General features: G+C 31.6%; 2 protein-coding genes across 2 annotated transcripts in view; both read right to left on the reverse strand.

Moving 5' to 3' along the window:
- Positions 1 to 7,752: 7,752 nt before the first annotated feature.
- LOC106102532 (hydroxymethylglutaryl-CoA synthase 1) lies at positions 7,753 to 10,188 on the reverse strand. The gene has a single exon (XM_013282042.1). The coding sequence runs from the start codon at positions 9,734 to 9,736 to the stop codon at positions 8,366 to 8,368; it is 1,371 nt and encodes a 456-aa protein (XP_013137496.1). The 5' UTR covers positions 9,737 to 10,188; the 3' UTR covers positions 7,753 to 8,365.
- A 2,408-nt stretch (positions 10,189 to 12,596) lies between these two features.
- LOC106102131 (alpha-galactosidase A) overlaps positions 12,597 to 14,059 on the reverse strand; it is a 4,776-nt gene continuing 3,313 nt past the window's right edge. Inside the window, exons 7-10 of the mRNA XM_013281541.1 lie at positions 13,980 to 14,054; positions 13,372 to 13,503; positions 12,953 to 13,025; positions 12,597 to 12,727 (exon numbers count right to left, since the gene is read on the reverse strand). Of these exons, the coding sequence (XP_013136995.1) occupies positions 12,648 to 12,727; positions 12,953 to 13,025; positions 13,372 to 13,503; positions 13,980 to 14,054 (360 nt within the window). The 3' untranslated portion in view covers positions 12,597 to 12,647. The remainder of the gene's footprint in view (positions 12,728 to 12,952; positions 13,026 to 13,371; positions 13,504 to 13,979; positions 14,055 to 14,059) is intronic.

Below are 14,059 nucleotides of genomic sequence, written 5' to 3' on the forward strand. Positions count from 1 at the left end.
TGGTAGACCAGGCTCCCGAGACCATCAACGTCGCCTCCCCCATCATCGTCGCCCCTGTCGTCAGCCTGCCCGACACCCTTAACTAAATCTCAACATAAACGTACAAACGATGCTGTGATCATACTTATAAAAGAATAATTTTGTTTGACCTCCGTTACTAATTTCGGTAGGATTTATCGAATAAAGGTCTGGTATTATTATAAGGTTATTTCTTATTATTTAAAGTATACGTATACTTAAAAATTAAACTCTTTTATTTTATCATAAATTGCTACTAAACCTAACAATATGTTAGCTTGTCTTTTACTTGCTACATGACTCGTGATTCCTACTGAACATTAATTTCCTGTTTAAAAAAATGCATTTTAGCTTTGATTGTCCATAAGTTGACATATTTGTAATTCATCTGTAATTGTAAACTCAACCGTCGATATTGTTCTGTTATTAGGTTAGGTTAGGATTATTTTAACGACCATTTTTATTATTTCTTTCAGTTAAAAAACATACAGACAATTCACTATCGTTTTACACAAAGCATGTGAAAGAGCATTTTTATTCAATCTGTTCCTACTGTTAGCCATCAACATTAATTCTGTCTACCATATATACCCTTCATTCTTTCGAAAAACATTACTTACAACTAGGTATATCTTTTATTATCTAACAGTAGCAAAAGATTTAAACTTCTTCAAAAACCTTGATTCTTTACTTTAATTCTAAATCTAAACTATATATAATTAAAAATATCCCTAAACCCGGAAATGTCTTCGATAAAGTACTTCTAAGTAAGATAATAATTTACATTCAAATGAACACATTTTATCAAAATAAAACATTGTACCTGTCATGTAATTTTTGCAAGGATTAACCGCCATAAATTTATTTGTAATCGTCGATTATTCTGATATTATACTTTAGATAAATGCTTCATAAAATATGATAACTCCAGGGTTCTATAGTTTTATATGGTTTAAAAGTTATTCATTCAAAATTGTAATATTGTGTAATAAATGACTCGCTAAAAATATTGCTAAATATTACAAATTAACTATGTATTTACTTAATGATAGGGCAATTAAGTATGTACTTAGTAAGAACCTGCGAATTAATTGAATCAAAAGTACTGATAACCTATTGGTCAAGGGTACAGATTTCGGTAAGCTTGGTTGTAGGTTCAAATCCTGTTATTTGACAATTGTAAACCGTATGCTTAATTTATCCGAAGTATAAACTTAGCCATTAAAAAGGTAATAAGTTAAATTAACTAACTTAATAATTAAGCTAAAAACACGTTTCACAACTTTCGAAAAAATGCTACAAACTAAAGTTGGCTATAATGTTCTCATAAAAAAACTGAAACGTTTTATTATTTATTAGAAAGGAAGGGATTGCAGCCTATAGAAAACTAATAGTTAATATTCGTAATCGAAAATTTGCGGTAAATATTAAATCATACGTTAAAGTGATTTTCAGAATCAAATTGATGTATTTATTGTAAATAACTACTACATAACTATTTAAATTTTACTCGAATTTACACCACAAATCATTATATTTTAAACTAGAAAACTAAGAATCGCATTTACTGCATGACGCTTTATTGCTATAAATAAATCGTAAGGGTAAGTAATATTTTTGCCAGAAGCATTTAACAGCGTCATCATCATCATCATCATCTCCTTATCCTACTCCCGTAGGGTCGGCGCAACAGGTTTTTGTCCTCCACATAACTCTATCATACATCATCTCAGTCATCACGCCCTTTTTGATCATGTCACCTTTTACACAATCCATCCATCTCTTTTCGGGTCTCAAAAACCTTTAGCGTCATCTGGAGATTATTTAATCAACAGTGACTTTTTCCATATTGATGGTCGGCATAGTATTAGTACATACATCTTCCATACATCTCCAGCTTAATAAACCCCCTTATTATGTCCATCCGTACTTTCTTTTACTAAGTGTTAAGTAATTTCACTATTTATAATTCTTTCCTTGTTCACGTCAAGTGACGGTGATTATTTTATACTGTTATAATTGTAGGTAGCCACTTTTATTTCCGCATTTATAATAAAAGTAAATAATCGTGTAAAACAGAACGATGCTATTGTTTGTCATTTCTTTGTATCGCAAAAAGTGGAACAATAGCAACTAACAATAATTTACCTCTGGCAATTCACATATAAAAAATATAACTAATTAATTTTTTCACGTTCGGTTTACATTTTACTTGCATGTTTTTATATCTTTTTTTTAATTTCAACAGAGTAAAATGAGCCTTTCGGCCTTCGAACTTTTTAAGTTTTTAGATAGATACAGTTTTTGCTGGTAACAGTGAATGTTTTGAAGTGAACGCCTAATCTTTACTTACTATTTAGACCAGAATTAGGTATTTTTAGGTTAGTTGACAGTTATTTAAAAAAATACTTTCGTTCGTCCGGAAACTTCAGGTGAAGTCTAATAATAGGTAGATGATACAACATTTTATTATCTGGAAAACTGTTGATATTTGATATTTATCACAGACATAAAATGGACTTTGCGATCTTTGCCTTGGCACGCTAAGATGAGGTTATCTATTAGGGATAAGAATAAGTGTGTGTTTCTAATCTTCTAGGCAACAAATAGACGGAAATATTAATAAAACTTATTTAGAATAGCGTTAAAAATATGTATAGAATAGAATTGGTAATAAATTTGACTTCATTTTTTTTCAAAACCAGAAAACGACACGATATTGTTGCTGCCTAAAGATTGGCACAAGAACTGAACCTTTCCCTTTCTTCCCTTATAAATTAGTCTGTATTGTTTATGATAATGGTTGGACGATAGTATATGAAGTTATTAAGGATTTTTTCTAGAATTTCAAGGATCTCAAATATCATTTCACCAGTTTGTCAGTACTAACATCATTCAATAATTGTTTATTCCTTCTTTAAAACAGTATAAAATCATAATTACTTGAAGAGTAACGCGACAAAAAAATATATAAAGTTGGTAGTTATACCATAAAATGACTAATCGTAGTAATATTACAAATGCGAAAAATGGATGGATGGATGGAAGGATGTTTGTTAGAGAATGTAGCCTAAACGGCTGAAAGGATTTCTATGAAATTTGCCATAGATGTAGAGGATAGTCTGGAAGAACACATAAGCTACTTGCATTTGTTTAATTCCGCACGGACGGAGTCGCGGGCGAAAGCTAGTGTAAAATAATAATTTTTGCTTCTAAAATATATTCCTTCATGTTAATTAGAAGTTCAGTCGTCTGGCGCGTGGTTATAACATCAAATAAACACGTGTAACGACAATCAGCACCAAATGTTTAAACAAATTATCTTCTTGATTAAAAATGTAATTTACAAATTACAAACAATTAGAATGTAACCAATGGTTCAAGATTAAAAAGTGATACGTCGTTTATATAAGTCGAATACAAGTTTATTCTGTTTTTGAACTACCTTTTCGGAGGAGTAGAAAACTTTTATATCATTTGATAAAAAAACATCTGATTTTTATCAAATGATGTAAAAGTTTTTATCCCAGATAATGGCTACATTAAAAAAAAACTTTTAGTTCTTCAAGACTACGTTCAAAGTCTGCGTAAAATGTCATCCAAATTCATCCAGTTTTTCCGAAGTTACCTAGTTTCAAACAATCAATCTTTCGCATTGATAATGGATAAATTTATATGTATGTTTTCAAATGTATGTACATATTTAAATTGCAACACAAAAACAGTTATCAATGCGATCAGAGCTCGGCTTATCTGAACTTTAGTCAGAGCAACTCATCACCATCACAAAAGCGATTGCGTGAATACTTAATCAAGAACGTACGACGGAAATGAATAAATTTTAGACTAGAACGTCTTGTGTAATTGTATTAGAATATTGATTTGCAAAAAATATATTTAAGTAAATTCAACCAGTGCAATACCGGCGTTAGGGCAAGGCGCATTGGTGCAACCGCCCAGAGCGCCTGACATAAAAATACCAAAAGTCTGTTGAGTACTCTTACATAACACACTAAACCTCTGCACCCCTGGTAAAAAGGTGCCTTAGTAATCAAGCCTAGGGCGTAAGTTAAAACAAAACCGGCAATTATCAGGTGTCTATTCTTGTTTATTTAGTTTGGATGGATGGAAATGCGTTTGAAACAGGAAACACTATTTTTTTCTGCGACAATGGAAGATGACGCCGGTACGATATTTTCGTTTCCAATCTTGATGTTAACATCACCTGATGACTCTTAAAGATAAGAATAATCTCAGGTCTTTCATAAAAAATCTAACAAAGTATTCTCTTATTCAACCACTATTTCCGTTACCTACATGTTTCATTTATATATAGTTTGTCTAAAGTTGTATGTAAATATCTTTTTTCTTAACTAGAAACACGCCTTGACTTTGGAGAGGCCAGAGGTAAAAATCGAGCTACAAACTATCCTATTGGTAAATTTTTATTAAACTAAATGTATGTTTACATTTCATAAGCATTTTGGTAAAAATATTTCTCATTCCTCTCAACGTCAATAATTATATCAAATACTAGCTGATCCCGTGCGATTTCATCCGCATATAATTATGAAAATTTTATTTTATTGTTTACATATGTTAAATTATCAATTGCAAATGTCAAAATGACATGACGATGACAAACCATGGCAACATTCCTTCCTTGATGTTGGTAGCAACTTATGGTCTCTTTCCCACATTAGAATTTTTATCCAAAATATTTACCCCCTAAGTTTAATGGCGTGAAAATATATATTCTAAAGCGAGACGTAAGTGTAGGGCTTTTTATTTAAAAAAAAAAACAATTATTCATAAATATGCTGAAATTGCTGACATCTTAGACAACAAAGAAGTGTGTGTTTACGCTTTATTATAATAGTATAGATGAGTGAGGTAATGTTTAAAATATTCTATAAAGTAATTGAAACTAATTTAATAACATAGAGTGAAGTAATCAATTACCAAACAGATCTTTTCTCCAAAATTAATATCACCACTACAACCGGCCTTCGGAACTATAGATTAACTTGCAATTAAAATCGTCATAACTGCATTGAACCGGTTTTCTTGTATGAAGACATTGTATTATCGAAACAGTTAATATGTAAACACACGAGTACAGCGCGTGGCCTTTCCATAAAAGACGGAAACTACAATATTTCACCTTAAAACTTGATCTTCAGTCTTTCAGAACCATATTTGGCTCTTGTGACAATTTCACTGCAAGGTTAAGTAAAATGTCATAACATCTGACTTTTCTAACAAATTGGTTTTGTAGTTGAACAACAGAATTATGAGCCAAGATGACTAGAGATTCGATTATTTATATTAAGAAAAAGATTTAACAGTAAGGAAATTAAATATAAAGGTCTTTCGCTTTTGACTTTTTGTTAACTTTAAAAAAAAAGTAGCAAATAAATGCAACGATGATGATAAATAATACACTTTACTTTATGTTTATAAAATTAACAAATATAGCTTTTGATCGCGACACCGTACGCGCGAAATTAAAAAAATCAAACAAAAGCGAGTAGCCTATGTGTTTCAGAGTATCAGCCACATCTATGCCAAATTAAATAGAGATGCGTTCAGGCTTAAAAACAATCATCCATTCATCCATCAAAATATTCCCAGTTATAGTATCACTAAGATATAATAATACAAAATAAAAAAGTACAGAAGAATTGAGTACCTCCTTCTATTGGGAAGTCGGTCAAAAATATAACAATACAAAATCTGCAAATATAGCTTTTTCTTATGTTTACAATCTTGTGAATCATAGAAAATAATTTTTACGATCAAGTCAAACCACGATTGAAGCAATGGAATTTGTGATTTTTCTCGATTCTAAAATGTTTACATAATCAAAGTAAACTAAAATCCGTGAATAACAATTAGATTTACCCATTGTTTTATAAAAACATCATACATAGGTAACTAATACTATATAACCTATGTTAGAATGATTACATCATTAATCTTCTATTCAAACATTTGTAACATTTTTAGTTAAAATGCGTGTTATTTCGTCCAAAATTTAAAAGATATATTTTAAAGTTAAAACATGCGTTGCTTTACATTTACGTGCTCAATTTTTACAATCAATTTAGGAAAAAAAACATAAATTAAGTCAATAAATTACCTGAAAAAAAAAATAACGCACTTTGCATTATGTTACGTAAATTAGACTCTGTACTCTGTAAAGACATTTGCATGATCAAGGACGCTAAAGTTGCTACGCTCTCTACTAGGATTCTTATGGTCACTAGAGTAATTTGTTGCTAGAGTAACCATTAAGGAACGTATGTTATTTACTTTTTTAGTATAGATAATTCTATATTCGATAGTCACTAAGACCGTGTCGTACAACTGTTTAGACTCGCTTTAATTCGTATGAGGTTATATGGAGGTGTACACATTACTCGACTTGTAGTTGTGCAACTAAACAGTTGAATTGACTGCGAAATAATCAATAAAACAATCGCACAATAGTTAGGCGATAGTTTAGTTAAGTGTGCGTCCGCTCTTATTGTAAGCATTTATAAAGTACGTATATAAATATAGAGTTTATAATTTTTAGGTTATGATTATTCCATTCATCACAATAACAAATGGTACATCAGAATAATGGAGAAAATATGAATAGGTCAAATGAAACAAAGGCGGTAGCCCCATTGTATTGTATGCAATTTTTTGTTATAGTTTTCTGTTTTTATTATAATACATAAATGAACAAATATTTAATCATTTATTGATGGAAAAGTTGAAGATAAACGAACCTTCTTTTTCTATCAGTATCTCTCTTATTTTATTCAGCTACGCCATCTTATTTATTCCTAATGTTTTCTTGACTACATAGCCCGTTCGTCCGGAGCTGTATTACGTCTACACAGAAGACAGGCGTTAGTAGATTGTTTGAAATACGATTTCAATACTTGGAAAACAAAGTCCTAATTATTATATTAAAAAACACGGCTTAACTCACGTTACTTCGGTATAGGCACCGACATTTTTGTAATTAAAGTAAAGTTTTAATAAGTTAATTCCTAATTATTACTAAGAAATAATTACAACCAGATTTGTAAGGGTTCAGTTGAAAAGATACAAGAAAGGGACTTGTAGTTTATGTATTTACAAAGCCAAGGCTAATTTAGCTGATGAAGCGGAAACCTTGATCTCCAAAGTTCAGGTTCAGTGAGCTTGACATTCACCCTCCCCTTCAAACATCACGCGCAACTTTTCTTAGCGTGAGTTCGCACTGTCGGACAATTTCAAACAATATACGAGATTTTTCGGCGTAATTTCTGTCAAATGTGCTTAAATTTTATCGTTGTCAATACATTTTTTTCGTGCTAGGCACTAATCACAATTCTTTTGTAAAATCACACAGAACATTTTGAAAAATTAAAAAATCTATGCGTTTCCTAGAAAAAACTTGAAAAAAAATATTTGGAAATTAGGCTTAAAGTAACAGTAGTTAGTATTTTACATCTGGATTGACAATAAAACGATTAATTTTATCTCAAATATATATTTCATAAATTATAGTCAAAATAAAAACCAATCAATATTTAAACCAAATAATAGATTATTTGTGTGATTGAATATTTGGAATACATTGATAGTATACCCAAAAAATAATATTAAACAGAACATAAATTGTTTAATAAACAAGAGTAAAAATATTTTATAAAGCAGTCATTTACTTACATTTCATAAGAAATTTGACAAAAAAATTACATTTTAATTACCACATTTCTTTTATTAATTCTGTAATTAATGTCTTTTACTAATTAATAGCAATTAAAATTCCCTGTCAATATTGATAATTACAATATTTTTAATATTACAGCTCAAGTCTATAAGTATCTTAGTTCTAAGGCTTCTTGTGACTTCAATTATATTTGTGATGCTTTGCTGATAACATAATAATTTGGAAGGAAATTTGTTGCCTATTTATTTCACAACATTATTTATATTTAGACTCCCTGAGTCCGTAACCCTGCCATACAAATATAAATAAATACTAAATTATTCAATTAACAAAATAACATTGAGATTGAGAGAATTTTCATTATTCATTCCCCACAACCATGCTTAATATTGCACAATATTAATGTTCCACATTTCCATACCCAAACAGTTTCTACCTAAATTAAGTTACCTTAAGGTAGTGTCCACAAAGATTTTAATATAATATGTCCCAATCATACAACAGATAAATAAATAAAAAACAAACACAAGTTGGAATATCTAAGCTCACTATTGTAACATCATTTGGTAATGCTTTAGTTATAATTGAAATAAATTCCTACACCAAATGCTATAGAAATTAAATGCCTGTTAATTAAAGCTTCCTTTCATATGTACGTCTTCTTTGTTCATCTATCCGCACCAGGTAGTATGTGCCTGGGAACAAGACATCTGTTGGCCCAGAGGGCTCATAAGGTGCAGTGTGGTAATTCTGTGTTCTCACATCCATAAGGTCGGAGAACACTTGTGGTTCAACACATTGTCTCTTGTTGAGCATTCCAACTGTTTCATTCAATGAGTTTATTAAGCGCTCCAACTTTGACCCAACACTCATATCTTTGCATATGTTAATGGAATACATTGTAGATGCAAGACCAGAGCCATATGAAAACAGAGCAAACTTCTTACCAATCAATTGATCTGGTGACTTGCTAACCAAATATGACACCAGGCCACCATACAATGATGGTGTATACATATTTCCCACATTCCTGGCAACATGCAGGGAAGGTTTTGTTTTCTCGTTAAATAATTTTTCACTGTAAGTCAGGAATGCCTTCTCTAAATCTCTATCAAAATATGTTTCCTCCCTTTTGTGATTGTTGAACTGTGATAGCCCAGGGAATTGCTTTTCACGCTCCGCAGATGATGCATTAAGGAAATCATTGAAGCAAACTCTACCCAGAGATTTTTGTACTAATTTACAATAAGGAGAGTGGAATAACATACCATCTAAACTTAATAAACCCTTAAAATCAGGGTTTTCCTTCCTCATTTTCTTACAAAACAGATTGTAACAATTATCTAGAGCACTCAAGTAGCATTTGATGGACAATTTTCCATCAACATATGGGAATTCAGAAGCTAAATCTGGCTTATAGAAGTCATAAGCATGTGTCATATATGATGCACGGACACCACAGTCAAAGACTAAGGGGGCATCAGGGCCAATTAACATAGCCACAGCTCCAGCACCACCAGTTGGTCTAGCTGGTCCTTTACCATACACCGCTATATCCCCAGCTACAACAATAGCTTTTCTACCATCCCATGACGATGATTCTACCCAATTAATTGCATTAAAAAGTGCTGCAGTACCTCCATAGCAAGCATTTGTTGAGTCAATACCTTCTATATCTGTGGCTCCTTCTTTGGCAAATAATGTCATCAAAAAGGTCTTCACACTTTTGCTTTTATCAATAATTGTTTCAGTACCAACCTCAAGTCTGCCAATATCATGCAAATTAATGTCGTTCTTCTCAATAAGTCTATGTAGAGCTGTCATACAGATAGAGTTTATATCTTCTCTGTCAGAACAGAAGCCCATCTTACTTTGTCCGAGACCAATTGTGTATTTACCCGTGCCGACTTCGTCGAATTTTTCTAAATCCACTTGATCCACGTATTGTGAAGGAAAATAAAGTTCCATGGCAAGAATGCCTACATTATGGACTTTTGCAGACATGATTTAAAGGGATTATATTTCACGGTTACAGATACACGTTTAATTTAAGAGTACTTTACGCACGTACGTCTGCACCTTGCGCCGATCTATACAGACTGGTGACCCCACCGTCTCGCCCGCTACTCGTTTGCTGTCGACGTCAGATCTACACGTTACCGAAGTGAACGAATCATACCATTGACCTACAACGGTACTATTTAACCAACTTTCTTTTACTCTTACGCAAATGACCGATAACAAATTGTAATTATAAAAAAACGACAATTCATAAATGTAAGACTGGCTGATAACACTGTCCTTGTTATTGAACTTGATTTTTACTTTCACTTTGATTTATGAAGTTACATATACTATACGAAATTATTGCAAAAGAGCTGTATCGTATTGCAATTTTCTTTCCATGTCAAATTCTTTCGGTTCGCTCATGTGACGTGACGTGACCAATTTTGAGGTTATCTGCAACGTCAAAATAAAACGTCAAATATCACTTTACGTTCTGTAATTCTGTAACGGCTTGGAGCTTATTGTATATGCTGAATATCATACAATATTTTTCAACAAGATTTACATATTAATTCTGACTTTATCATCACATTTTTAACCAAAACAAGTATTTATTCATTAAATAACCAAATGGTTCAGGCGTAATTTCTTTTATCGTTCAAGAAATGGATTAAAACTTATTTCATTTCCGTAATAACCATTTTGTTGATTGCTTATCCATTATTTAAGTAAAACATTTTATTATTACATTAATCTCGACACTGTTTCTTTTATCTATTCACTTTTTTTTACGATGGAATTCAATCCATACATAGTAATGTTTAACGAGGTATGTTTTGTAGGCACTTAAAATTCTCATGTCGTGCCACTTTCACTTCGTTAACGGTCATCAATGAACAAAACTCGTCCCAATTGTCACGAAAAGCTGCTTCGATCTGCTAAATAAATTACCTATATTACATATCTATCAAAAACTTTTGTATGTCTGTTCATATTAATTTTCTCAACAATGTCTCAAAACTAGCAAAAACGTACCCTTTTACTACATAAAAGATAATGGTCTACCTGTATCAACAGATCACTTTACATAACATGTGATTCTTACGCCTTTGCCTAATCCCTTCCTCATTAAAAAACTAACATAGTCATAAAAAGGCCATCATTAAATTTTGTAAAATCTAACAATAGCAGTTAAACATTGCCTGCAATTAACGATAGTCAACACGCGATCCTCACGGTCTATAACTCATGGAATTAAATTGCAAGTGCAAAGAAATTATTTTTGCAATTACTTTCCGCATCTGCAGGTAAAGTAAACTGACGTCATTTAATATGTTAAGTTAAAATAGAAGAAATATGATGGATTCTTTTATTGAAGACGTATCAAGACGATTATTAAAAAAGTAAATAACTTTATTTCATCTATATTAAATTAGCTGTTTTTTAAGCAGGTAAAAACGTTCACATCGGGGTCAATGTACCTATGCATTATGCACACGTGCATAATTTAAATAAAAGAAAAAAAATATTTTAAGACCTGAATCATTTTCAATCATAAAAACGGTAATAAATACAGACATTTTATTGATTTACAAACAATTTAATTCATAATTTAATTAATCAGGTAATTACATATGTATAAAAAATAAATAAATTATAAACTTTGTTCGCTAGTGTAAGGTCACTGACTTATTTCATATTTATTCTTCCTAGTGTAACTAATGGCTACAACGTACTTATAAGATCAAAACAAACAAATTAGGCATACTGCATACAGCTCGGTATATTGATGCTTATGTCATTGTTAGATTTTTTTTAATACAAGGTGGCAAACGAGCAAGCGGCCACCTGAATCCATCGAAATGGAGAGCGACCGCTGCCCATAGACATCCGCGATTGCAGATGCGTTGCCTACCATTAATTGACGGAGGAGGAGACGCACATAAAAGGGAACATTTCCCTACATCTCCGTCGAAAAGAAGGCTACATTAAGTTTAGTTTAATCAAGGCATTGATGGATTCAAACCAAGAACTTCCAAGTTTACAACCCAAATACATAATTCACTAAGCCAGTGATGCGAAAATGTTACAAACAAAAAAAGTTGTAAAATACGCTTTTTTGTTACAATTTTTTGATCCATTATTAATGTCCACGTATACAAGTAACTACACGATTATGTAAAATAAAAAAAAAAACAGAGAAGGTCAAATCATGAGTATTACTTAATTAATCACATGAAGGCAACTTTGTTTTAAATATTTTTTTTCAGGTATGTAGTTAAAAGTCGAAACAATATTAGCGTCACGATTGGCGTTTTGGAAAAAAATATTTTAAATATTCAATTAAATTTTTCAACATTTTGAACTTTTATTGTGAGTTGGACATAACAAATATACAACTGTCGTAATCAAAATGAGGTCTAAATCAAATGACAATTATTTTAAATTGTTTTTAATAATTTGATATTTGTTAATGTCTTTGATCATTAAACATTGACACATTGACTTGATTGTCATCAACCAATTATCTTGGTATATGTAATTAGTTTTTAATAGTTTACATAAACAAATGAAAAGGAATCTAAAAATATTTTATTTGGGAAAGCCCAAAACCAAAGAACTAAATCTAAAAAAACATTTTTTTTTTAATCTCATATGGACCAAAACATTTTTTGCATGCTAAAACGTTAAAAAGCCAGATTCGAAGTCCAAATTGTCTGTACATTGAAAATCGATTTATCAAAGAAGACGAAATGTTTTTCACTGAAAAATAATAAAGAAAACAAAAAACTCAGCAATTATGAAATATATTGTTTCCATAAAAAAACAACATTTCTTACATAACAAGGTACCTTAATCAACAATCTATTAATTTACAAAATGCGTTAGAATCGTGTCAGGATGGCAATTAAACAACACAATGGCTTCCATTTTCACGTCTTCTCCTTCCGTGAGATATACATTTTGTGAATTTGTAGAAACGAACACCTATATAAGAAAATTTGGTATATATTCGGTTGTCTCTTGTACTAAAGTCGGTAGTTTTAAGTGTCAAATTTAAGTCGGAAATCTGGTTTTTCCGATTTTTTTTACAAAAAATTAAATAACTTTCTATCGAAAATCAGGCAACAAATTTGCGCTTAAATGACTATTGAGGTCCTGCACAAAACCATTGATCCGTCTGTTAAGAATCACCCTGTGTATATTACTAACCTGTGGGATTTATTCGTGTTTCGAAATCATCTTCAGGACCAAACACCCTTGATTCTTCGTCCCCGTACAGATCCTAAAAAGACGTAGGTTTATTATATAAGCACTTGACTCGTAATCTATAAGTCTTGGGTTCGAATCCCATTTTCGATGTTTCGTATTTTCATTTGTACATAATTTACCCGACGTTCTTACGGTGAAAGAAAACATCGTGATGCCTGCACATATCGGCGAAGAAATTGAAAGATATGTGTGAGGTCAACCAAACCGCTGTGCAGCGAGGTTGACTATGGCCTAGTAACCACTAATTTGGGGTAGGCTCGGAGCCTCTAAGTGGGTACTCAGTGAGCTGGTAATGATTAACTTTATTTGCTATCTTTTGAACCGCATGGTCGCTTGATTATAAAGCCATGGAAACGAACCTTTACTTTATAAGTTTGTTTAGGTATCTTCATTTGGAGGGCGCTAGCTCTTAGTATATGCGGAGCACCGTCCTCTCGTAAGTTCACAAAAGCTATAGCGTAAGATCCATCGACTAATTCTCGAGTCCAGATCTAAAGGAAAAGACATATTAAGAATAAAGGTAATTTAAATTGGAGTTATTATTCTAAACCATGAACACTAGTATTTATTATCTTACTAGCTTTTGCCTACGACAATAATCAGCGTGGAATTAAAAAAATTAATTAGCCTATGTGTTTTACTAGACTATCCTACAGGATACACGTCTATGTCAAATTTCGTCCAGGTCCATTTAGGCGTTTAGGCTGCGAAGTCTAACAAACATCCATCCATCTAAACTTTTGCATTTACGATATTAGCAAGATTTTATTTTGTTTTTCATAAGTAATTATTTTTCTAGTTATAATGATCAATAGGCAATAATTGCATTGAAAATCTTACTTTCAATGCTTCTATTATTATTGTTACTTTACAATAGAATAGAAAGATATTACAATGGAAAAAAAATATAAACGTTTTTCAAACCTAATTGAAATGGAAATTTCTAATAAATTCTTAAGATTATCACCTCGCAATTGGATCCGCTCCATACTCGAAGTCCCTGCTTCCCGAGGGGATCTTGGTCGACCTTAATGATGTCTTTGTTGA

This window comes from Papilio polytes, unplaced genomic scaffold (assembly GCF_000836215.1).
Source record: "Papilio polytes unplaced genomic scaffold, Ppol_1.0 DF823923.1, whole genome shotgun sequence".
In the NCBI taxonomy this organism is placed as follows: Eukaryota; Metazoa; Arthropoda; class Insecta; order Lepidoptera; family Papilionidae; genus Papilio; species Papilio polytes.

Coding starts and splice junctions, on each gene's coding strand:
- LOC106102532 (XM_013282042.1), bottom strand. CDS start 9,736: ATGTCTGCAAAAGTCCATAATGTAGGCATTCTTGCCATGGAACTTTAT.